Raw genomic sequence first — 24,331 nt, 5'->3', positions numbered from 1 at the left:
GTTCAATTTGTGACACGTGGATTTGATACCGATTTGATAATTGTTGAGGATAAACATAAAAAAGGCACCCAGGGTGGATGGGATCTATCCAGTTATATTAAAGGAGGCAGCAAAGGAACTAAGCAAACCCTTAGCCATAATTATGAGAGCTTCTTTGGGCTCAAGGGAGGTACCCATAGACTGGAGATGTGCAAATGTGACCCCAATTCACAAAGGAGGATCAAAGGCTGACACAGGTAATTATAGATCTGTGAGTTTAACTTCTGTTCCAGGAAAATTAATGGAGGCACTGCAGGATCATCTAGACAAGACTTCAGTTATAGCTCAGACACTATAATGCAGTTCCAAAAGAACTGGATGCAGGGAATAACTTTGATATTATATATTTGGACCTTAGAAAGGCTTTTGATACTGTTGCAAATGGAAGACTGCTGCAAAAATTGGAGCAGTGTGGCATTGGAGGCAAATTGCTGCCATGGATAAAGGGATGGTTGAGGGGGGTGAAGATAGAGAGTGGTAATCAATGGACACTGCTCGTCGTGGACTAATGTTATTAGTGGAGTCGCTCAGGATTCAGTGTCGGGTCCATTATTGTTTTCTGTATTTATAAATGATATTGATGACTGAATATCAAGCTTAATGTCCAATTTTCAGACGATACAAAGGTTGGCAGGGTTGTTGAGGACACTACTGATGCTATGCTGCTACAACAGGATCTGGAAAGGTTGAGCAGATGGGCTGAGAGGTGGCAAATGAAGTTTAACATTGACAAATGTAAAGTACTACATATTGGAAACAGCAACCCCAGAGCAATGTATCAACTCTTTGGTACTACACTGACAGTGGTAGAGAATGAAAAGGACCTGGGGGTAATTGTGCACGCAGATATAAAGTTCTCTGAGCAGTGCAGATGGGCTTCAAGAATAGCTCATGGTGTCAATGATATACAGGAATTTTTCTAGCAGGGATAAGGAGGTGATTATTCTCTTGTATAAGGCAATGGTCAGGCCACATCTTGAATACTGTATACAGGTCTGGAGGCTTCTACATCAAGAAGGATGTAGAGCTGCTGGAACGAGTACAGAGAAGGGCAACAAGATTAGTGAATGGGACAAAGGGTTGCTCTTACAAAGAAACGCTTAAGTTTTGCAAATTACAGTGTCTGGAGACTAGGCACCGGCGAGGTGATCTGATAGAGGTGTATAAAGTCTTGAATGGTTTGAGCATGCTCAATGCCAATGGGATTCTTCCTCTTGTTCAGAATAATCACCTGAGAGGGCATAAATTCAAATTGAGGAAAGACAGATGTAGGATAGATGTGCAGAAATTTGCCTTTAGCCAGAGGGTAGTTGGTTGGTGTAACAGACTTCCATCCCTTGTTGTGGAAGTTGATAGCCTAAATAAATTTAAGGCTCAGCTGGACAGGTATTTTGAATAAATGGAGGGGTGAAATGGGAGTGTTTTTTTTTTTTGGCTGATGCTGCATAAGCTTGCTTTCTTGCATCATATTGAGGTAAACTTCTCTTATTCTTTTACAAATATTGATATCAACATAGAATGCATTGAGCATTATAACTCTGGTTCACACTATCAAAGTTACTATATGTCTATAACATCGGTGTAGATACAGCACAGACAACTCTTGAAGAAAAACTACGATCGTAGTGTGAAAAGCATTATTTCATCTGTATCTCATATTGTGCTCATCCTTCACACGAGTTACCATGTATTGCACTATATCGAATAAGTAATGCTTCACTAATAGAGAAGACTACTGTCACTTACTCTCGGTGGGCACCACCACCACCTAGCCAGAACAGTTTCAAAGCTTTTGATCGGTGGGTGCCTTTCACACTATGATTGTAGTTTTTCTTTTAAGAGTTGTCTATGGTGTATCTACACTGATATTATATTGATATAGAATGTTAAACTCTTAAAATATTAGGCGTTGCATTTAGTTTATTTAAATAAATACATTACACATGGAAATCAAGAATGGTACCTCGTGGTCATGTTAGATAAACATAGCGCGTGACCACAATTAAGCAGAGGTTTGTTTTACCACAGTAAAACAAGCTGTTACATATTTTAGCATTTGTTTAGTATTTGTTACATATTATAAGTAACCCGCATCTCTTCTCCCATTGGCTGAATAAATATCATAAGGAGGAAAATTATTTTAATGTACAGAAAGATAATTACTGACAATAATAATAATTAAAGATATTTAAAAATATCTTATGAAAACTATTCTTGATGGTTTTAATAAATTTTATAAACTACAGGATAAGCAATCAGAAAATAATTCTTATATGCCTCCCATACAACCAATAAACAATGCGATTTCTCATCATACAATTTCTTCAAATTGTATATGCTGTGGTTCTTCTAAGTTTCCCCTGCATATATGATTCCTAACAGATATAAAGCATAATTTGTATCCCAGTAATAGAAATGTGCAAAATCTTCATGAGAAGAAGTCCCTGGTAGGCAGAGACCCAGGTGCAGCCAAGTTTGGCTGCAATTGCTTAAAAAATTTAGTATGCAGCACTTCCAAAACCCTCAAAACAGCCATTCAAGCATGCAGCTTATAAGGAACTCTGACCCTATGGTATTACTTCTGCAGTCAGAAACTGCATTGCAGAACTCTTCTGTAATGCAGCTTCTGAGGGTGAATGTCCTTGAAGGAATTAAAATGGGGGACCCATCAAGCTCTCAGTAGCCCAGCTAAATGCCTGAGTCCAAAACTGTGCAGTCAACACAGCAGCAATCTCTAAGTTAGAATGTGCTGGTCCCACAGGAGGTAGTTATTGTCTGTGACTATTATCGGGGAAATGGGAAATATATTGTGCAAGGAGGATGGGTGGAACAGAACTAGGGTATGCCTGCCAGGGGGTGAAAGTAGATGATGTTGTACCTGTTGGCATTAATAACATTAAGAGTAGAAGATCTGAAGATTTACGTAACATTACGTTACAGGACTTACGATGCCTTGAGTTAGGGTTAAATTTCATAACATCTGCAATTCTGCCCAGACACAATATGAGGGAGTACATGATGACAGCTTGTCAATCAGTTCAACCCTGGAGAGACTTTGCAAGGCTCATTGGGCAGAATTTTCATCAACATGATCTGTTCTTGTTAACAGGAAAGGCTGCTTCTATGGGGGAACAGGGAAAGGATAACCTTAAATAGAAAGGATTCAAGAATATTTGCTGATGCTATTAAGACAGTGTTAGGTGGTTTTTGGGGGGGGGGGGGGGGGGCACAGACCGATATATTAACAATAGCTGCAGGCAGAGGTGAAAGTGATTCCTGCACTGCTATTGTAATGTGCAGCAACCTGGAAAGCAAGGTGTTGATTTCAACACCTTGCTTTCCAGTTGCAAGTCATCATGGAACAAATAAATACATGGACTGGGTAACTGGGAGTAAGAACAAGCACATGTATGCTTGGAATGCTAGGAATGCACCAATGCTAGGAATATAGTAAATAAATTTGATGAATTTGAAGTGCTGTCAAGTCATCAGATGCAGACATTGTGAGTATAGCAGATATATGATGTCACTCATACGTAATGGATGCAGAATTTGAATATGGAGAGTACAATGTATACAGACAGGACAGGAGGCGGTATTATGCTCTTAGTTAAGAAGAACATGAAATCTAAGGCAGAGCATCAAGTTCACATGGCAGTGCAGTGTTGAGTCGGTTTGGTGTGATGCAAGTGTAAAACAAAAATGAGTAGGAGGTGTGTTATAGGCTGAATGGCTGTGATGAGTATAATGAACAACTGTACAGAGAAATGGAGTGCCAGTAATAGCAAGGGGCATAGGGCTAACAACTCCACCCCAGAAAAATGTGAAACCTCAAGGAAATAGACGGACTCTCTCAAAAGGATTAAAGAGATTTTTGTAGCTACATGGAATGATCGAAGTTTGTACCAACCAGGAAATTGGAGAAAGCATTGAAGAGATATAACATAAGTGTAGCAGGGTTACAAGGGACAAGGTGGGGAAATATAGACTTCTGTACACCCTAATAAATAGTGGAAGCAGAGACAACATTTTGGGTACAGGCTTCTATGATTAAGAAGGACACTAAAGCACAAATGATGATTTACGGTGTAATTAATGAAAGAATATGTACGTTAAGAGGGGTCTTTTTAACACGTTTATGATAAGTGTACATGCTCCAACAGAAGATGCCTCTTATGAAGCACTGGAAAGAACATTAGACAACACCCCAAGACATGATATTAAACTCATCCTTGGAGATTAATGCCAAAGTAGGGAGAGGGGAAGTACACATACCAACTACAGGAAGAAACAGCTTACACGAAACCAGTAATGAAAATGGGGAAAGGCTTTGCAAGAAACTTCCCACAAAAACTCAAAGAACTCTGATTACGTGTGACACCATTAGGTGTCACAAATAATCAGAGAGATCACATCCTCATTAATACTCATCATGCTATGGATGTAATGGATGTGAAGAATTACGGGAGGGGGGCAGATTGCAACTCAGACCATTTTATGGTATGGCATCATCTGTGAAATAGGCTCTCAAAGTTATACAGCGGGAAAGGAGGTATAACAAAGCAAAGATATCAACAAGATAAGCTTAAACATGCAGATACTAGAGAAAGATTTAGAATGAAAGTCGAGAAACAACTGTAGAAGCACCAACCACAGGATGGCGAGCCCATCAATAAAAAATGAGAAGGTATTAAGGAAGCATTGAGTGTAGCAGCAGAAGAGGTACTTGGAGTGGAACAAAAAAGAGTGAGAAATGATTGGTTCGATCAGGACTGTGAGAAAATCCTGGAAGAATGAAACCAAGCAAGGAATAAAATGTTACAGAGAGGAACTAGAAAGAATACTGAGGATTACAGGGTTAAAAGAGCTGAAGCGAAGTCAGTATGTACACAAAAGAAAAGAATATGACAGTGGGCATATCAGGAAATTCTATAAAGTAGTAGGAAATGTAAAAAAAGGTTTCCAGCTGCATCTTAACCTGTGTAAGAATAAGAAAGGAGAAATAGTGGGGGAGTAGCAGAGATCACAGGTTTAGAAGGAGAATTTTAATTCTCCTTCCAATTTTAATATTAAGTAAGCTTAATAAAGAACAGGCACGCAAAGAAGAAACTGTAGAAGAGAAAGAAGAAACAAATAATGTTGAAGGTTTCTTGGGCCCAACAACAGAAGACGATGCAGTCCAAAAGGCTAAAAATAACAGCACCTGGAGGTTGCTTTGTTATTTTTAGGCAACCCACAAGGTTAAGCAACACAAGATTTTATCCTTCATTCTGACTAGAAGAATATCAAGGCTAGCAGAAGAAATAGTTTGTTAATATCAAAGTGGGTTCTGTGCAGGAGGTCGACCATATTTCCACCTTCAGACAGATCTTGGGGAAGTGTGTTATGAATATAACATAGATCTGCACCATCTCTATTGATTTCAGCAAGGCATATGATAGTGTGGATAGAGTGGAGCTGTTGGAAATGATAGGAAGCCTGGGCACACCAAAAAAAAAAGTTGTAAGGCTGACGAAGATCATGCTGGAAGGAAGCAAGTGTGAGGTTAAGGTACAAGGGAATCTCTCAGAGTCCTCCGAAGTGAGGAGAGGGCTGAGACATGGGGGGCCCTTTGTTGCTGGTCCTTTTTAACTTGGTACTGGACAGGTTATGAGGAAAGTATCAGCCACCACTTAGCCTATGCAAATGATGTAGTGATGACTTCCAGAAACCCACATATTCTGAGGACAGCTTTTGAAGAGTTTGAGAAAGAAGCAGAAAGGGTTGGGTTGAAGGTTAATGAAAATAAAACAAAGTTTATGATTACAAGTAGGAAGGAGAGACAAAGTACCCAACAGATCTGGCAAACAGCGAAGCATAGTTTCAAAAGAACAGAATCTGTCAAATATCTGGGAGCCATGATTCAACATGATAGTAGTAAAACCCCAGAAATTTAGGCTCGTCTTAATGCTGGTGATAGATGCTATTTTTCCTTGCAGAAACACTTTCGATCAAGGCTGCTCTCTAGAAGAACGAAATTAGTGCTATACAAAACAGTGGTACAACCTGTCACGACTTATGCTTAATAAGAAGGATGAAAAATCTTTAAATGTGTGGGAAAGGAAGATATTCAGGAAAATCTTTGAACCGGTAAAAGTCGGGAAGAGGGGAAAATAAGAACAAACTAAGAGCTGAAGGAACTGTATGGAGAACTGGATATAATAGGAGTGATAAAGAGCTCAGACTTAGATGAGCAGGCTACGTTATACGAATGGAGGAATACAGAGGGCCAAGGAAAGCAATGGAAGGGCAACTGGGGGGGGGAAGGAAGAAGAATGAGAGGGAGACCAAGAAGGAGGTGGGTCGAAGACAGAGAATGACCTGCAACAGGAGCAGTGTGACATTGGAGGCAAATTGCTGCTATGGATAAAGGGGTGGTTGAGGGGGAGAAGACAGAGTGGTAATCAATGGACACTGCTCATCGTGGACTAATGTTATTAGTGGAGTCCCTCAGGGCTCAGTGTTGGGTCCATTATTGTTTTCTGTATTTATAAATGATATTGATGATGGTATATCAAGCTTATCCAAGTTTGCAGACGATACAAAGGTTGGCAGGGTTGTCAAGGACACTACTGACACTATGCTGCTGCAACAGGATCTGGAAAGGTTGAGCAGATGGGCTGAGAGGTGGCAAATGAAGTTTAACATTGACAAATGTAAAGTACTACACATGAGAAACAGCAACCCCAGAGCAACGTATCAACTCTGTGGTACTACACTGACAGTGGTAGAGAATGAAAAGGACTTGGGGGTGGTTGTGCAGGCAGATATGAAGTTCTCTGAGCAGTGCAGACGGGCTGCAAGAGTAGCTCATGGAGTATTGTCAATGATATACAGGAATTTTTCCAGCAGGGATAAGGAGGTGATTATTCCATTGTATAAGGCAATGGTCAGGCCACACCTAGAGTACTGCATACAGGTCTGGAGGCCTCATTTCAAGAAAGATGTAGAGCTGCTGGAACGAGTACAGAGAAGGGCAACAAGATTAGTGAATGGAACAAAGGGGTGCTCTTACGAAGAAAGGCTTAAGTTTTGCAAATTACAGTGTCTGGAGACTAGGCACCAGCGAGGTGATCTGATAGAGGTGTATAAAGCCTTGAATGGTTTAAGCATGCTCAATGCTGATGGGATTCTTCCTCTAGCTCAGAAAAATCACCTGAGAGGGCATAAATTCAAATTGAGGAAAGACAGATGTAGGATAGACGTGCGGAAATTTGCCTTTAGCCAGCGGGTGGTTGGTTGGTGGAACAGACTTCCATCCCTTGTGGTGGAGGTTAATAGCCTAAATAAGTTTAAGGCTCAGCTGGACAGGTATTTTGAATGAACAGAGGTGTGAAGTGGAAGTGGATTTTTTTTTTTTTTTTTTTTTTGGCTGATGCTGCATAAGCTTGCTTTCTTGCATCAAATGCCTCTACTAATGCTAATGCTAACAGCTTAGGGTGAGACGTGGCGAAGAATGGCCAGGGAAAGATCATTGAGAAAGCCAATGTTCTACAGGGACCGTGGAGTAAGTAAGCAATAGTAAGGCTTTTAGCCATTTACTGGATGACTATTTTCTACAGCAGCATGAGACAGAGAGAGAGAGAGCGCGAGCATGCAATACTCTTGATGTGATTGTCAGCATTCATACGTTAAAAATTTGCAGATAAAAGAACCACTAGATAAGAGTAATCAGTGTATTACTCAGTGTATTACAATATATTGATGTGAATTTACTTAAAGGTGTAATTACCTTCAAGGAAAGGGTTTTTGCTTTTTTAAAGGAGACTACAATTGTTGCAGACAGTTTTTAAATTCTACGACAACTAATGATGTTATCAAAAACAAATTCTAAATGTGAATCATTCAGAAAAATAATCATAAAAGTACTAGGCTTTTCATACAACTAAAATTAGACCTAAATGAATGTCAGATGATCTACTACCTTTTCTACCATGATGACATGGTAGAAAAGAAAAATGCATATAAATTATCAGATAATACAGAAGCCTATAGATATAAATTAGTCTGTAATCAAGTCACAAAGAAGGTTAGGTAAGCCAAGGCAAATTACGAGAAGTCTCAGGTAGAGATAAGAAAAGCAGCAAACACCTTTTTACTTAAAATAACAATAGAAAGAAGGGGTTAAATCACATCGGTCCACTTGATGTTGATGGTCCTGCTTAGGTTGCTAAGAGGTTGAATAGGTATTTTGCATCTACAGGATTGTTAAAATTAAAGTATCCTTATGTAGAGGGCTCTGAAGTGAGTTCTAAGGCTCATACTGAAGAGAGAGGGGGGGAAAAAAAAAAAAAAAAATGGTGCCTCCGCAGCCAGGTGGGCAGGAGCAGCAGTGCGTAGCACACACTTCTTGATTAGACCGGGGTTCGAGCCTGTGACCACCAAATACAGAGGATGCGGAAAGGTCAGGGAATGACTACCGCATATCCCCGGAGCAATATGGCCTTAGTTTAGGGGTGGGCAACAGCCGGCCCGCGGGCCACATCCGGCCCGCGACGATGCTGAATCCGGCCCCCTCGGTAAATGCATAAATATAGAAAATCCATACCTGACTACACTCGCCGTAAACGTTCGGCTTAATTCGGTTCAATCGGGAATCGCGGCCAGTACAACAGTAACCAAGTGATTCTACGCAGCGTCAAAGAGTTATTTCCTAATTATTATTGTAGCATCGATCGAACGAAGTTCCTTTGGGCTTGACTTCTTATTGAAAAAAATAACATTATAACATTGGTGCGAGATATTTTATGTTTTATGCCTTTTCTAATTATTACAATTTTTAATTTAATATAATTTATAGCCCATAAAATGAGCCAATTAAAAACAAAAGAAAAATTGATGCCAAATGCCGCATTTTCAATGATAATTGGACATTCAGATATTTTTTTTAAAATATACATTAATAATTTGGTAATTCAAGTAATATAACATTTTTTAGGTTCCGATTTTTTCTTTATTAAATCGTTCAATCTATTCTGGCCCGCATCATGATGCGAAAATTTCATTCGGCCCGCATCATGATGCGAAAATTTCATTCGGCCCGCTGGCGAAAAAAGTTGCCCACCCCTGCCTTAGTTGCTAATGCTCCTAAAACCAAACAACAACTACAACTGAAGAGAAATTTGAACAGGTACAATAAAGAATGCACTTGCCATTTATTGGGAAAAAATAATTATTTACAAAATGTGTCACTATATGGTGCTGTGGCAATACAAATCACTTGAACAGTGCTACAATTGTTCAATGTGTCCTCCATTTTGGTCAACAACAGTTTCCATTCGAAGAACAGCAGAACGTAACATGTCAACTGGAATAGCCAGCACAAGTCTAATGCTGTCCTTCAGATCTTCCAGATCCTCCCCAATATACCTGGTTCTTCAAAAAACCCCACAACCACAAGTCGCAAGGGGTGAGGTCCAGTGATCGGGGTGGCCAAGATGTCTGGAAACAACGGCTGATGACCCGTTCGTCTATAAAGTGTTGCCTTAGCAATCTTTGGACACAGTGGATGTGGGGTAGTGCACCATCTTGCATGAATATGGTATCCCGAAGGCACCCACATTGTTGCAGCTCTGGTATTACGAAATTTGCCAACATTTCATAATATCGCTATCCAGTGACGGAACAGGTGTAAGGTACAGTCGGTGTTACCTGTTTAAAAAAAATATGGCCCAATCATGAATGTGGCCGTAAATCCACACCACACTGTCACCTTTGGAGAATGCAACGGGACCTCTTGGATAACTCGAGAGTTTTCTGTTGCCCAAATGTGACAGTCGTGTGTATTCACTTGTCCATTTAAGCAGAAGTGGCTTCATCACTCCAAAGGATGTTCCATGGCCAAGTGATATCCACTGTCATTCGCGCCAGAAACTGAAGTGCATATGTGAAACGAATATCTGTATCACCATGCTTTAGCTGCTGTAGCATATGCATCTTGTAAGGATAGTACTGCAACACCTGCCATATTACTAGCCTTACAGTGGAATATGGCATGTCCACTTCACGAGAAACAGCTGGCACACTTCTTTAACATGAGAAGAGTCCACTCGTTTTCGACCTGTACCTGGTTGAACACCAAGATGCCCTGTCGCTTCAAATTTCACAATCATTTTGCAGACAGCACAAACAGCCATAGGTCCACGCCTTATGCACTTCTGACGCCAGATTCTCTGATAGCTGCATTGTTGCTGTTCTGATATAGTACAGCTCCACTAATAGTGCCTTTCCTGCAATGTTGGCATTGCTGCTGTAGTGCAGGCAAACATCTACTGTATGATTTTGAGACTGCTTTGCTTTTATACAGTACAGTACAGCTGAGTAGTGGTACTATGGCTGTAACTTACGAGTATGCAAATAACATAAGTTAATTGCATAATCGTAACTAAGATAGTTATGTGCCGTACAATGAAATTTTGTAACTAATTTTTTTTCCAATAAATGGCGAGCGCATTCTTTATTGTACCCGTTGTCCAAATTTCTTTTCAGTACGAGCCTTAGAACTCTCTCCAGAGCCCTCTACATAGGGATACTTTAATTTTAACAATCCTGTATATTCACACAAGGAATTCTTTACGGAGGAGGATGCCACAAGTTTATCAAACTCTGCAGGGAAATGAATAATTTGTGATAACTGAGAGGAAAGTGGAAGACAAATTGTTGAAGTTAAACATAAAAAAAGGCACCTGGGGTGGATGGGATTTCTATTTATATTAAGGGAGGCAGCAAATTATGTAAGCAAATCCTTAGTCATAATTATGAGAGCATCTTTAAATTCAGGGGAGGACTCTGTGGCCTGGAGATGTGTGAATGTATCATTAATTCACAAAGGGGGATCAAAGTGCAATATGAGTAATTACAGACCTGTTAGCTTAACTTCTGTTCCAGGGAAAATAATGGAGTCACTAGTTAAAGGAATAATGTAGGTACCATCTAGACATGAGAGCAGTTATACATCAGTCACAGCATAGGTTTGTTAAGGGGAGATTTTGTCTGATACTATGATGTAGTGATAAAGGAACTTGATGCAAAAAATAATTTTTAAATCATATACTTGGATTTCAGGAAAGCTTTTGATACTGTTACACCTAAATGACTGCTGACACCTAAAAGTTACTGCTATGGATAAAAGTATGGTTTAGTGGGAGAAAACAGAGCGTCGTTATCAAGGGACACTGCCCTTCATGGACAACAATGGGCCCAATGCCAAAGGTTTTGGTGTTGAGCCCATTGTTCTTCTATTTATTAATAATACTGTCAAAGGCATATCATGTTTAATGTCTAAGTCTGCAGCTAATACAAAGGTTGGCAGGGTAGTTAATTATAGTAATTAAAGTATGCTGCAACAAGATCTAGAAAAATTAGGTAGATGGGCTGAGGAATGGCAATTGAGGTTGAAAACTGATAAATGCAAAATACTGCATATGGGTAGCAGTAATCCCAGAGTAATGTATCGACCGTGTGGTATTACTACACTCAGGGTGTAGTACTATACAGTTGATTAATGGAAAGGACTTGAGGGTAATTGCGCAGTCTGATATGAAGTTCTGTGAGCAATGCAAACAGGCTGTCAGGGCAGCTCATGGGGTTTTGCCAGTGATATACAGGAATTTTGTTAGCAGTCATAAGGGAGTCATTATCCCATTGGGTAAGGCAATGGTCAGGCACCACATCTTGAGTACTGCATATAGGTCGGGAGACCTTATTTTAGGATGGATGAAGAGCTGCTGGAATGGATACTGAGAAGGGCAAGTTTGGTGAGGGGAACAAAGGGTTGCTCTCACCAAAGGCTTCAGTTGTTCAATTTGCAGCATCTGGAGTCTAGACACCTGTGAGGTGATCTGTTTAAGGTTTTGAATGGTTTTGCACAAAGTAAATACTGATGGGTTTCTTCCTCTTGCTCAGACTATGCACACAAGGGGACATAAATTCAAACTGAGGAAGGATGGTTGCAGATGGTTGGTGTGGAAGTTTTCCTTCAGGGTGGTTAATTGCTGGAGCAATCTACCATCGATTGTTGTGGAAATGGATAGTTTAAGTTGCTGCTGGATAAGATGCTTATATTTAAGGGTGAAAAACGTAATATCAGAAATAAGGCAAAATTACAGATTACCATTCACCTATTGGCAAACGTGTTTGGCATCATTAAGCTGAGTTCTTAAATGTTTGAAGAAATTGCTGAGTGGTCAAGTGTGATGGTCATGCTCAAGTGACAATGGTTCAAGCAATATAACTACTAAATATGGTGATGTTTCTTGCATTATCTACCTTGTGAGCTCCTCTGACCTTGTCATCCTGAAATTTCTATAAGCAAAAATTTTATGTATCAAGCAAATCAAAAGGTTTGAATGTCATCAAAAATCTATGATGAATGGGTCATAGGCTTAGAAAGCAAGATAAGTTAGGAGAATAAAAAATTTAGCTGTTTGTGGATAACTATACATCTAATTGTACAATTATCACTGTTGAGCATCTGCCACCTAATTGTTGTTATTTGGTTTTTAGAAGCATTAGCAACTAGGGCCATATTGCTCCGGGGATATGCGGTGGTCATTCCCTGACCTTTCCACATACTCCGTATTTGGTGGTCACGGGCTCAAACCCCAGTCTAATCAAGAAGTGTGTGCTATGCACTGCTGTTCCTGCCCACCTGGCTACGGAGGCACCCTGCCACTTAATATGACTAGTTTTTCAACTACCTGATCACGGTGCAATCCAGTGCTTTAAGAACTACCAAAGAATGCTGCTATAAAGAAAATTGTGCTGTGCCTTGAAGAAAAACATGGTGCAAAATCTTACATGCTTCAGACAAATGTGTGTTTCAGCATGAAATGAGGTTAGCAAAAGAAAAGTGATTGGCAACTGCTTCAAACATGCTTCACATGCTTCTTCCTCTGTTAATTGTGAAGAACCGTCCAATAATAACGAAGTAATTTTTGAAGATGTCATTGCAAAGTGGATGCAGACCCTGTGTGTTTCAGGATATGTGCAAATCAAAAGGAACTCATTGCAGATGTAATGGAATTTTAACTTTGTAGTGGTTAAGCAAGATGTTTCACTGAAAGGCGTCCATCAAGAATTAGAACTTGTAGATTTTTCCACAAGTGCAGCTTAACTGCAAAAAGTGAATATGCGTTCACTTTTTGCAGTTAAGTTCATCTAATTCTCTTTCAAAACATCCTCTACTGCTGAAACAGCACAATTCGACATATTAAAGTCTGAAACCAATTTGGCTGTCTGTGATGATGCCTTGATTTACATGTAAGTATACATCAAGGTCAATATGTATATGGTAATTAGTGTACATATATAATTTAGAATTAATCTCACCACACTGTGCAATTAATGCAAAATGTAGAATCATAATTTTCTTGTTTAATACTGTAGTACATGTGAATTAGATTATACCATAGTGTCTTAGTAGAATTACATTAATTATTCAAACTTTTCTTTGTTCTTTTCCTGATTTTATGAACTATCAATATAGCGTCTTTTTGATAACTGTTTTTCTTGTTCTCCTGGCCACCCAAACGATGTTATATTGGGGGGGGGGGGTGATATAAAGGGGTTTGACTGTATTTCTATGAATTAACCTTCTCAAAGACATTTATTATGGAATGAATATTTTCAAATTTAGAATGAATAATCCACATCTCTTTCCAAACAAAACAAAGGGGTATTGTACTATAAATTTTGACTAGGTTAATCTAAGAAGAACATTTAAAAATTATCTAGCTCTACTTCCTCCCCAACATGGTGATTCTGTCTTAAAGTTATTGATTTGATAGTATGATACTCTCCAGAAATTAAAATGAAAACAATTAAAAAATCAAATCTTACATTACAGTAAGAAATAATTAACAATAATTAAAAATCAAGTAAAAAAATTAATTTAACGAAAAAAAAATTGCAAAACGATTTTCCTTCCTGAAGCTGACAATGCTTTTCGACCGTATGTCGTGATCGCAGGAATGAAAATTACTGAATAGGGGTGAGCATAGAACTTAAATAGGGATTATGTCTTCACATAAAGGACCACAAGTCAGAGATTAGATATGGCCGACGAATATTAACAGAATTCTCATGTAATTTAATTTTGATGGTTTCTGCAATTAGTCTCGTATAATTATGTTGGACACTAAGTATTTCGGCCTCATTAAATAAAAAAGTATGTTTTTCATTAACAGCATGAAAGGCTAATTCTGACACTGCTGAACGAGAAGCAAGAACTGAGGCCGCATGTTGATTAACACGAAAATTCAGAGGAATTTGTGTTCCATTCATATCTAGTGAAGAAATGCATCTCATCCCTTTCCTTCTAGTGCTAACATAAACAATCTTCTTTATATATTACTACTTTTCTTTGCACTCTTAGCTGAAGATTCCTCATAATCAGCCTTGGCATGCCTTTCCCCCTTCCCAGAGTATCGTGATTACAAACTATTTTATATTTTCTGTATGACTAACTGCCAATTTATAACCATCCCTTGCATTTTTATTCTCAGCAACTATTTTCATCAGTTCATCTGACTTGCATATTAGGCTGATCTGTGAACAATATCTCATGGTATAAAATAAGTAGCCTCTATATTTTCTCTCTGAACCCTTCATTTGGCATTAAGTTTTAGAAAAAAAAAGTTTAAAATAGCCGAACCTATTATATATTAACATTAATCACACATTAACTATTATACCACATCTGTATTTTGTAACATACACTAGCGCACCTGTGGGCCAATTTGTTAATAAAAATAAGCAGACATTCGTTATTTTTTTATTTTTTTTTTTTTGCAAAAAGAAAAAGACTGAGAAAGTGTTTATTACTAACTACATTAAACCAGTGAGATAGTCAAGGGAGGGATAATTGAGTGAAACAGGTGAATTCTCAGTTGTAAATCCAGAGGGTTGGCAACTATGTATTGCTGTAAAGATAAAATTCATATCTTATTTCACTGGGACTGTTAATGTGAAAGATAAATGGAAAAAATGCACAGGCTAAAAAATATATATTTTTGTAAAGTAAGTCTTTTTACATTAAATTTCTGAAACATTTTGTATACTTCTTGTAGCTGTACCGATCATTCATATCTAAATGGTCAGAGAAAAATGTCCATTACAAAATTAATATACATGATAATACTTTAAAAAATGCAAGCAGGTACTTACACCTCTGTCTGTTGTTTCTGCTCTCTCAATCTTCCACGAAAGATTTTCAATTTCAGCTTCTAACTGGGCTTGCTGATATTCAAACTAAGGATTAAGTAGAAGGAAATCTTGTTACTCATATTCTTATTCTGTTATTGCTGAAATATAAATCCTCCTTAACAATTAAAATTAGCTTACAATAATAATAAAGTGCCATGGTAAAATAATATTCTTGTTTGCAAAGGAATCTTAACATTATAAACAACCCAAGTGAATCCAGTTTTTTTTTTCTTTCTTTCTTTTTTTATTATAAATTTCAAAGATCATATCAGAATTGCAGCAAAGGTATTTGATAGGTACAACAAAAAGAGATGGTTAAGTAAATTTTTTTTTTATGAAAACCCCAAACACGAAAGGTATCAAAACCTATAGTACTTAGTAGCATGCATGGGTTGAAGGATGTGTATGGGGGGAGGGGGGTGCTGGAAACTTTGCTCTAGAGACTAAACATGGGTTTCACCACTTCAAGCCTCCAATAAGCAAAGTGGTGGTATTTCACCAGTTGATGAAAGTCATCTACCACTTTAAATTTTTTGTAAATATTATTTCAATGATTCAATTATTTTAGCATGATTAAAAACACAGAGAGAGAGAGAGAGAGAGAGAGAGAGAGAGAGAGAGAGAGAAAGAAACATGAATAAACTTTTTAGCAAAAAAAAAAAAAAAAAAAAAAAAAAAAACACGTTCTGCTACCTAATGTACCTTGAGTCAAAATTAACTGCAATTGCCCTAAGTGAAAATTAAAAAAAAAATTAAAGATTTTATGTACAAATAGAGAATTTTTTTTAAAATAGATTAAATACTAATTTTAATTAATGAATGGTGTAAATTGAATACAAACTGATAATGATATACACTGTGCAAGAACTTGTATAACCTTTCAACAGCATAACAGTCAACCTATGCCCAGTGGGATAACTATTTACATATATACAACCTCCCAACAAGATGACTTTAAAGCCTGTAGTGTCAGAAATTAACTTCAGCAGTTTGGGAAAACATATATAGTGAAATGGGCTGATAATGTTGATTATTGTTTAATGGGGTGAAAAATGCATTTTTCTGTTTACATTTAGGATATATTTTCTTGTTTTTAGGACAAATAATATGCCAGTTAAGTAGGTGTTATAGGCCCAAAATTTTTTAGAAGTAAAAATTTTATTTAATCCAGAAAGGGTCAGACTTTATATAGATAGTTTCAACAGTAACTATAGGTTATATTACTTACCATGGGGAGTAAAATTTTTTGAAATTCCAGGTTACAGTGTAGTTAATCAATAAGTCTTGTCTGAGCACAATAAAGGGAGGAACCAATTGGGGGGGGGGGGGTAAAACAAGTTTGTTGTTTTAGCATGAATAGAAAGTTATATTTTTTTGATGTTAATAGGGTTGCTATCCCATTCTTGAACAGTATCTTGAACTTATTAAGGCTTTAGGGAATTGCTCTGATGCATCTATTATGTTCTTCCCTAAGCTTAGTAAATTTTTTTTTTTTTATTCTTTTGTACTTTGCCCCCACATGTTGTTGGTTAGTTGTAGGTGAAATCCTGCCATTAAACCTTCTGTTTAGCCCATAAGGGTAGAGTGATTTATAGTGCAGTATGAACAAGTCTTCTATGATTTATCTTTTTGTTGTTTTCTTCTATAGTTAATGTATAGTAAAATTGTGTCTGGAAGTGCATTAGTTCAATCTCATTGGTGAATTTATCTGTATCTTTTTTTATTTTACTGCTGGCAAGCCTTTCTCCATATTTTTTAATCTGTGTAGATTTAATCTTAAATGCAATTCCATGCTTGTTTATCCAACATATTATACTCTACAATCCTTGCAACTTATGATATATATATCATTTTGTATATGGCAAAAAACTGGAATGTTATCCTCTGTAGTGTCATGTATATTGTGCATGTATGGACATGTCATACATAGTTTACTTTTGCATTTACTAAATTTTAATTTACCCTGCTGTTTAAGACAGGCTATAAAATCTGTTATATATGGGAAGGTTTTACTTCCATTGATATCAGTTCTTCAAATTGCAGCATCTGGAGACTGGGCACCTGCAGGGCAATCTGACTGAAGTGTTTAAGGCCTTGAATGGATTGAGTAAGCCGAATATGAATGACATTCTTCCTCTTGCTGATTCTACACATGAGGGGGCATAAATTTAAGTTGAGGAAGGATGGTTGCAGGATAGATGTGTGGACGATTGCCTTCAGCCTTGCACCATTTGCCACTACTACTAACATCAGGTATAATTGCAATCATTTGTTGGTTGGGGCAAAAATTGCACCTCAGGCTTATCCTAGCCTGAGGTGCAATTTTTTTCACAAGACATCATTACTTATCATTGCGTATGGTGTGTTAATTATTGAAAGGATAGAATTTAAGCCATAAGGCTTACTAATATCTTTAACGCATCCTGTTCATTGGCAATGAATATATGGGTAAAATTTCTTAATTACTTTAATAATTCAAAACTCACATTTAAAATTCAAAATTTAATTCAACAATTTTTAATTTCATCCTAGCAGCTATTAGCAGGACATGAGTACATACTGCATGATTTATAGTTTATTATATATTTTTTATAATTACAATGAAATAATCCTATTTGTTACAGATTGTTAGTAAGCTGCTATTGATATGTGATGTTAATGCTATTGTTACAGTTAACAATTAAACATTATATGCACATGATTTGACTTTCTATATATGCGTTGTATCCTATATAATTTATTATGGATCCGATTTCAAGGAGTGAATGTGGGTATAATATGGTGCATTTCAAGCATTTTTAGCCTAATGGTGCTGACTAACAAATTTTAGTGTTGTTAATAGCAATGCATATATTTAAAAGACATTAATCTTCAATGTTAATTATATACAAATTTAGACACTTAAATCTAAACTATCTAGAATTAGCAAAAGAAAAAATAGAAAGAGAAAATTCATTCATTCACATGACCATCTAGTCTGCTACTCATCAGAAGCTTTGAATGGATATATATTAAATATGAATAAGTAAATAATGAGTAGACTGCATAAAATCTAGTCGTTTTATTGACTTAATTGTTATACAAAATTATTTTCTATAAGTAGCTTTATAGTTCTAGCCAAGTTCCGTGGTTTTTTTGAATTTCGATAGCGATTTTGAAAGTTAATACTTAGTGGCAGTAGATTTTACATTCGTAACTTACTGCCATTGTTATACAATATGAAATAGTTTAAGGTTAACGTAAATCTAGATAGCGAAAAACATAGCACTGTATTATAAATCTGTTAGATTAGTATAGTATTATCAATTAATCAGTAAAATGTATTAATCTTATTAAAGTTCATTGTTAATTAAATTATACTTAACGGAATCATGACCCAGACTAGAGCAGCAAAGCAGCGTACACAAAATAGCCAGAGTGCTGTGGCTCATGATAGAACTGAAGGGGGCGATTCTCCAATGCATCACAGTCTAAAACAATGCTTGAAATGTGAAATGTTTGCAGACCTGTCTAGAACAGGACATGATCAAGCCAAGGAGGATGTCTTTGTGTGTGCTAGATGCCTAGAGTGTCAATAAATTAGGTGCCAACTAAGCGTTCTGATGGGCATTTATGAGAGATTGAGGTGTAGGGTAAATGCCCTCGAAGAAATTAATGAGGGGCCCATCAAGCTCTCAGAGGCCCAACTCAATGCCAGAGCTCACTCCTGTGCATCAGGCAACACAGCAGCAATCTCCAAGGCAGAATACGCTTGTCCCACCACAGGAACTAGTTATGTCAGTGACTATTGTCAGGGAGACAAGGAATATATTGTGCAAAAAGGAGGAGGTATGTCAGGGGCAAAAGTTGATAACGTTGTGGCAGATATCATCTTTTAAGGGCTCAAAAGGTGATATCGTTGTACACATTGACACTAATGACTAAGAGTAAGAGATATGCACATTTACTTAACAAGTACAGGTCAATACTGGAAAAAAGTTCAGAGTTAAGAGTTAAATTCAAAAGTGTCTGCAATTCTGCCCAGAGGAGGGAGTATATGATGAGTCTTGTCAATCAATTCGGCCCTGCAGAGATTGTGCAAGGCGCGAGGGGTAGAATTTTTTTCAGCGTAGTGTTTGCTAACAGGAGAGATGGCTTCTACAGGAATAGGATACACTTAAATAGAAAAGGTGCAAGAATATTTGCTGATGTTATCGAGGCAATGTTAGGTGGGATGGAAAACTGCTAGATTGGGGAGGGGGAATTCACAAACTAAAAGATTAACAGTGGCTGCAGGCAGAGACGAAAGTGATTCTTGCACTGCTTTATTTTAATGAGCAGAAGCCTAGAGAGCAAGTTGCTGGGGACTTCAAGAACTGCCGAGAGTCATCATGGAACAAGTAAATACATGGGATGTGTTAAGGTAACTAAGAGTAAGAACAAGTGCATGTATACTGGCATGTAAATAATGCTAGAAGTATAGTAAATAAAATTGATGAATTTGAAGTGCTGATCAGAACATTAAAGGCAGATATTGTTGAGATATCAGAGATATGGTGTCACACAGATATAAGTAGTGCAGAATTAGAATTTGTGTAGTACAATGTGTAGAGAAAGGACAGTCAGGGTAGGAAGGGAGGAGGGGTTATGCTGTTAGTGAAGAAACACAAATCTAAGTAAGTGCATCCAGTTGACACGGATTGACAGTGCAATGTTGAGTCTGTTTGGTGTGAAATAAACACAGGGAAAGAGAAAATGAGAGTAGGAGTATGTTATAGGCTTAATGACTCTGAAGAATGAACAACTGTGAAAAGAAATAGAATGGGTCAGCAAATCACAATGTCCTGTAATGGGGGATTTTACCTTTCCAGATATTGACTGGAATTTGTGGGTTGGTCAATCCCATGCTAGCAAGACTTTTGTGGATTTACTGGAGGATTGTTTTCTACAGCAACATATTTGAGAGGCAACCAGAGGGAGTAATACCCTTGATCTGATTATCAGCAGTGATTATTGATGCATTTAGAATTTTCAGATGAAGGAACAACTAGGTGACAGTGATCACAGTGTACTGATGTGGGATTAACTTAGATGTAACTACTGTCAAGGGTAAAAGGAATGGTTTTTGTTTTCATAAAGGTGACTACAGTAGTCTCAGACAGTTTTTAAATTCTATACAGTGGGATCAACTGATGACGTTACCAACAGTGAATTAGAAATGGGAAGTCTTCAAATACTTAATCTTGGATGCTCCTAGGCTTTTCATACCAACTAAGAAATATTGTTCAAGGTTCAGGCCTAAATGGATGTCGGATGAATTATTGAGGCTCGTGGCAGAGAAGAAAAATGCATGAGATGCATATAAATTATAAGGCGACACAGAAGCCTATGGCAGATATAAGATAGTGTGTAACCAAGTCACAAAGGAGGTTAGGCAGGCGAAGGCAGATTACAAGAAATCTTTGACAAAGGACGCAAAGAAAAACAGCAAAGAGTTCTTTACTTATGTAAACTACAGAAGGAAAGGGATGAATCAGATTGGTCCACTTAAAATAGATGGTTCGACTATTGACAATCCTTCTCAAGTAGCTGATAAACAGAATGAGTATTTTGCATCTACATTCACACATGAGGAGTTATTCAAGGAGAGGAATTCCAGAAGTTTATCAAACTCTAAAAAGGAGATAAGTGATTTTGTAATAACTGAGAGCAAAGTGGAGGAGAATTGTTAAAGGTAAACATAAGGAAGGTCTCTGGGGCGAATGGGATTTATCTAGTTATATTAAACGTGGAAGTAAGCAAACCCTCAGCCATAATTAAGAAAGCTTCCTTGTACTCAGGGGAGGTCCCCATGGACTGGAGATGTCCAAATGTGCCTTCAATTCACAAAGGGTGACAAATAATTATAGACCTGTTAGTTTAACTGTTGTTCCAGAGAAAATAATGGAGTCAATGGTTAAAGAGGTGATACAGGATTACCTAGACAAGACAGCAGTAATAGCTCAGTCACAGAATAGCTTTTTTTAAGGGGAAGTCTTGTCTGACCAATTTGATTGAATACTATGATGTGGTCACAAAGGACCTGGATGCAAAAAATAATTTTGGTATCATATACTTGGATTTCAGTAAAGCTTTTGATACTGTTGCAATAACTGGAATTGTTGGAAGACTGCTGTACAAATTGGAGTGGTATGGCACTACGAGCAAGTTATGGTAATGGATAAAGGGATGGTTGAGTGGGAGACGGCAGAGAGTGGTAATAAATGGACACTGCTCTATGTAGACTAATTTTATTAGTGGGGTCCCACCAGGGTTTGGTGCTGGCCCCACTGTTGTTTTGTGCATTTATCGATGAAGGTATATCAGGTTTTATGTCCAAGTTTGCAGATGATACAAAGGTTGGCAGGGTTGTTAATGACAGTAAATACAGTATGCTACTGCAACAGGATTTAGTAAAGTAAGGCAGATTTGCTGAGAAGTGGCAACTGAAGTTTAACATTGACAAATGCGAAGTATTCCATATGGGTAGCAGTAACTCAAGAGAAATGTACTAACTGTGTGGTACTACACTTAGGAAGGTGGAGAAAGACCTGGGGTAATTGTGCAGTCAGATATGAAGTTCTCTGAGCAATGCAGACAGGCTGCCAGAGCAGGTCATGAAGTTTTGTTAATGATATATAGGAATTTTGCTAGCAGATTCAAGGTGATTGGCAATGGTTAGGCCACACCTTGAGTACTATGTACCGTACCCAAGGTGTGGAGGCCTCATTTTAGGAAGGATGTAGAGTTGCTAGAACAATGTATAGAGAAGGCAACAAAAGATTGGTAAGAGGAACAAAGGCTTAAGTTCTACAAGTTTCAACATCTGGAGACTAGGCACCTACGAAATGATTTTATCGAGGTGTATAAGACCTTGAATGGTTTGAGGAAGCTCAATGCTGATGGGATACTTCTGCTTGCTCAAATTAAATACCTGAGGGAGCAAAGATTCAAATTGAATAAAGACAGTTGTAGAATACATGTGCAGAAGTTTGCTTTAGCCAGCAGGTGGTTGATTGCTGCGACAGACTTCCATCTGATGTTGTGGAAGTTGATAGCTTAAATAAATTTAAGGCTGAACTAGATAAACATTTGGACGGGTGAAATGGGAAGGTTTTTTTTTTTTTTCCCTTTTTTGGCTAATGCTGTATAAACTTGCTTTCTTGCATCATATGTCTGAACTAATGCTAACCTGTAAAGAAAATTGTGAAAACCACGATGAAATTAGCATGAAAAAAAAAATATATATACAGAAACTAATATTGCTGGAATATAACTTTAACAGAGATTATAATAATAATACCATTTTGAAATAATTACACTCAAACACTAGCCAAGTGGTTAAAATTTTACTAGAAAAAAAAATAAGATATAAAATAAAATAAATATGATACAAATATCAGTTAAACTAGACTATTTACAATAAATACAATAAAATAGGTTAAAACAATTAAAAACAATGCTAAAATCGTTAAAATATACTAAAATACCGAAGCTTTCGGAGACCACTGCCTCCTTCCTCAACAGTGTACTATTACTGGTACGACACATCCTTAAGTAACAAACTGGCACTCAAACAAGTGATTCACCAGGTACAACCACCGATTCCTCAAACAACCTATTGAATTTATTAATTTGTCTGTGCTTGTAAATGTCCGCAACCCTGGTTGCTTTATTTGTCACTAACCTCAAAATCAGTGCACAATGCACCGAGGTTAGATTACTGCTAATATATTCTAACATCAATCCAATACGTCTTCTAATACTTGTTAGAATTTCTAATACTCGTTATGCAACTTGGAAATCCAAATAAGGATATTGGTAACGTCATTCATAACTTAAGTGGTAAACAGTTTACTAAAGAACAGAAGAAGTATTGAGCCTGAGTCGAAAGTTTGCTGTAGTACCTGATAAGCCTCCCATTGCAGAGATAGCCATGGGAGTAGAGAAAGCTATTAACAAGTTACGTGATCCAGGCTGATGAAATACGAGTTAGGATTGCTATGATCTTGAGGCGGGCCAGGACGGCACACTCTAATCTTAGCCATAGGCATGAAAGAGCACTGAGACAGCTTAGACAAGATGATGATATTATAATGTTACCTGCTGACAAAGGTAGATCTACAGTTATACTGAACGAAGAAGATTATTGTAGAAAAGCCCTAGATCTTTTACAGGATACCAACGTATATAAGGTTACCTGACGAAATCCGTTAGCTAGTTTGGAAAGACAAGTTAATTGTATTATACAGAGTTGGCATAAGGCAGGTAAAATATCTAAAGACGTTTACTGGACTTTACATGCCTCAGGATGCCGAATACCCCAGTTCTATGGCCTCCCAAAGACACATAAAGTGGGTGTTCCACTGAGACCAATAGTATCCTTTGTGGGCAGTCCTATCTATGCCTTATCAGGATTTCTAGCCAGAATTATTTCTCCTATAGTGGGATGCTCTAGTTTGGTAATTAAGGACAGCAAGGAATTTGTAAATTTTATAAGAAATCAGTTTATAAGGGAAGATGAACTCATGATCTCCTTTGATGTGGTATCTTTGTTCAAGTGTATCCCCATTGGACATGGGGTGCATTGTGTAAAATTAGCTTTAGAACAGGATGATACCTTAAGTGCCAGATGTCTATTAAGCATCGATGATATCTGTAAAGGTGTGGAGTTCTGCCTCACTAGCACTACCATGATTTTTCAAAATGTTATGTATAAACAGGTCCATGGCACGGCTATGGGTTCCCCCATTAGCACTATTGTGGCTAATCTAGCCATGGAGGAACTAGAAACCAGGATTTTTCACCAGTTGGATTTCCCCATACACGAGTGGAAGCGATACGTAGATGATACATTTACCATTATAAAAAAGGGGAAGGATGGGTTGGGTTTTTTGGTTTTATTGGCGCATCAGCTACTAAGGCTATAATGCGCCAAGACCACAAAAAGGGGAAGGAAGGTGAAGTGCTCAACTTGCTTAATAGCTTCTCCCCATTTATACAATTTACCTCGGAGGTGGAAACAGCTGGG

At 37.6% G+C, this 24,331-nt stretch overlaps 1 protein-coding gene across 1 annotated transcript in view; it reads right to left on the bottom strand.

The window, feature by feature from the left end:
- The window catches only part of ari-2 (E3 ubiquitin-protein ligase ari-2), a 301,405-nt gene that overhangs the window by 7,021 nt on the left and 270,053 nt on the right, over positions 1–24,331 (bottom strand). The window contains exon 13 of the mRNA XM_090388043.1: positions 15,244–15,327. Coding sequence (XP_090244169.1) covers positions 15,244–15,327 — 84 coding nt within the window. The remainder of the gene's footprint in view (positions 1–15,243; positions 15,328–24,331) is intronic.

This window comes from Mastigoproctus giganteus, chromosome 13, assembly GCF_048544385.1.
Source record: "Mastigoproctus giganteus isolate SK-2022 chromosome 13, ASM4854438v1, whole genome shotgun sequence".
Classification (NCBI taxonomy): domain Eukaryota; kingdom Metazoa; phylum Arthropoda; class Arachnida; order Uropygi; family Thelyphonidae; genus Mastigoproctus; species Mastigoproctus giganteus.
The sequence above is the reverse complement of the archived record's forward strand: the minus strand, read 5'-3'. Positions and strand labels throughout refer to the sequence as shown.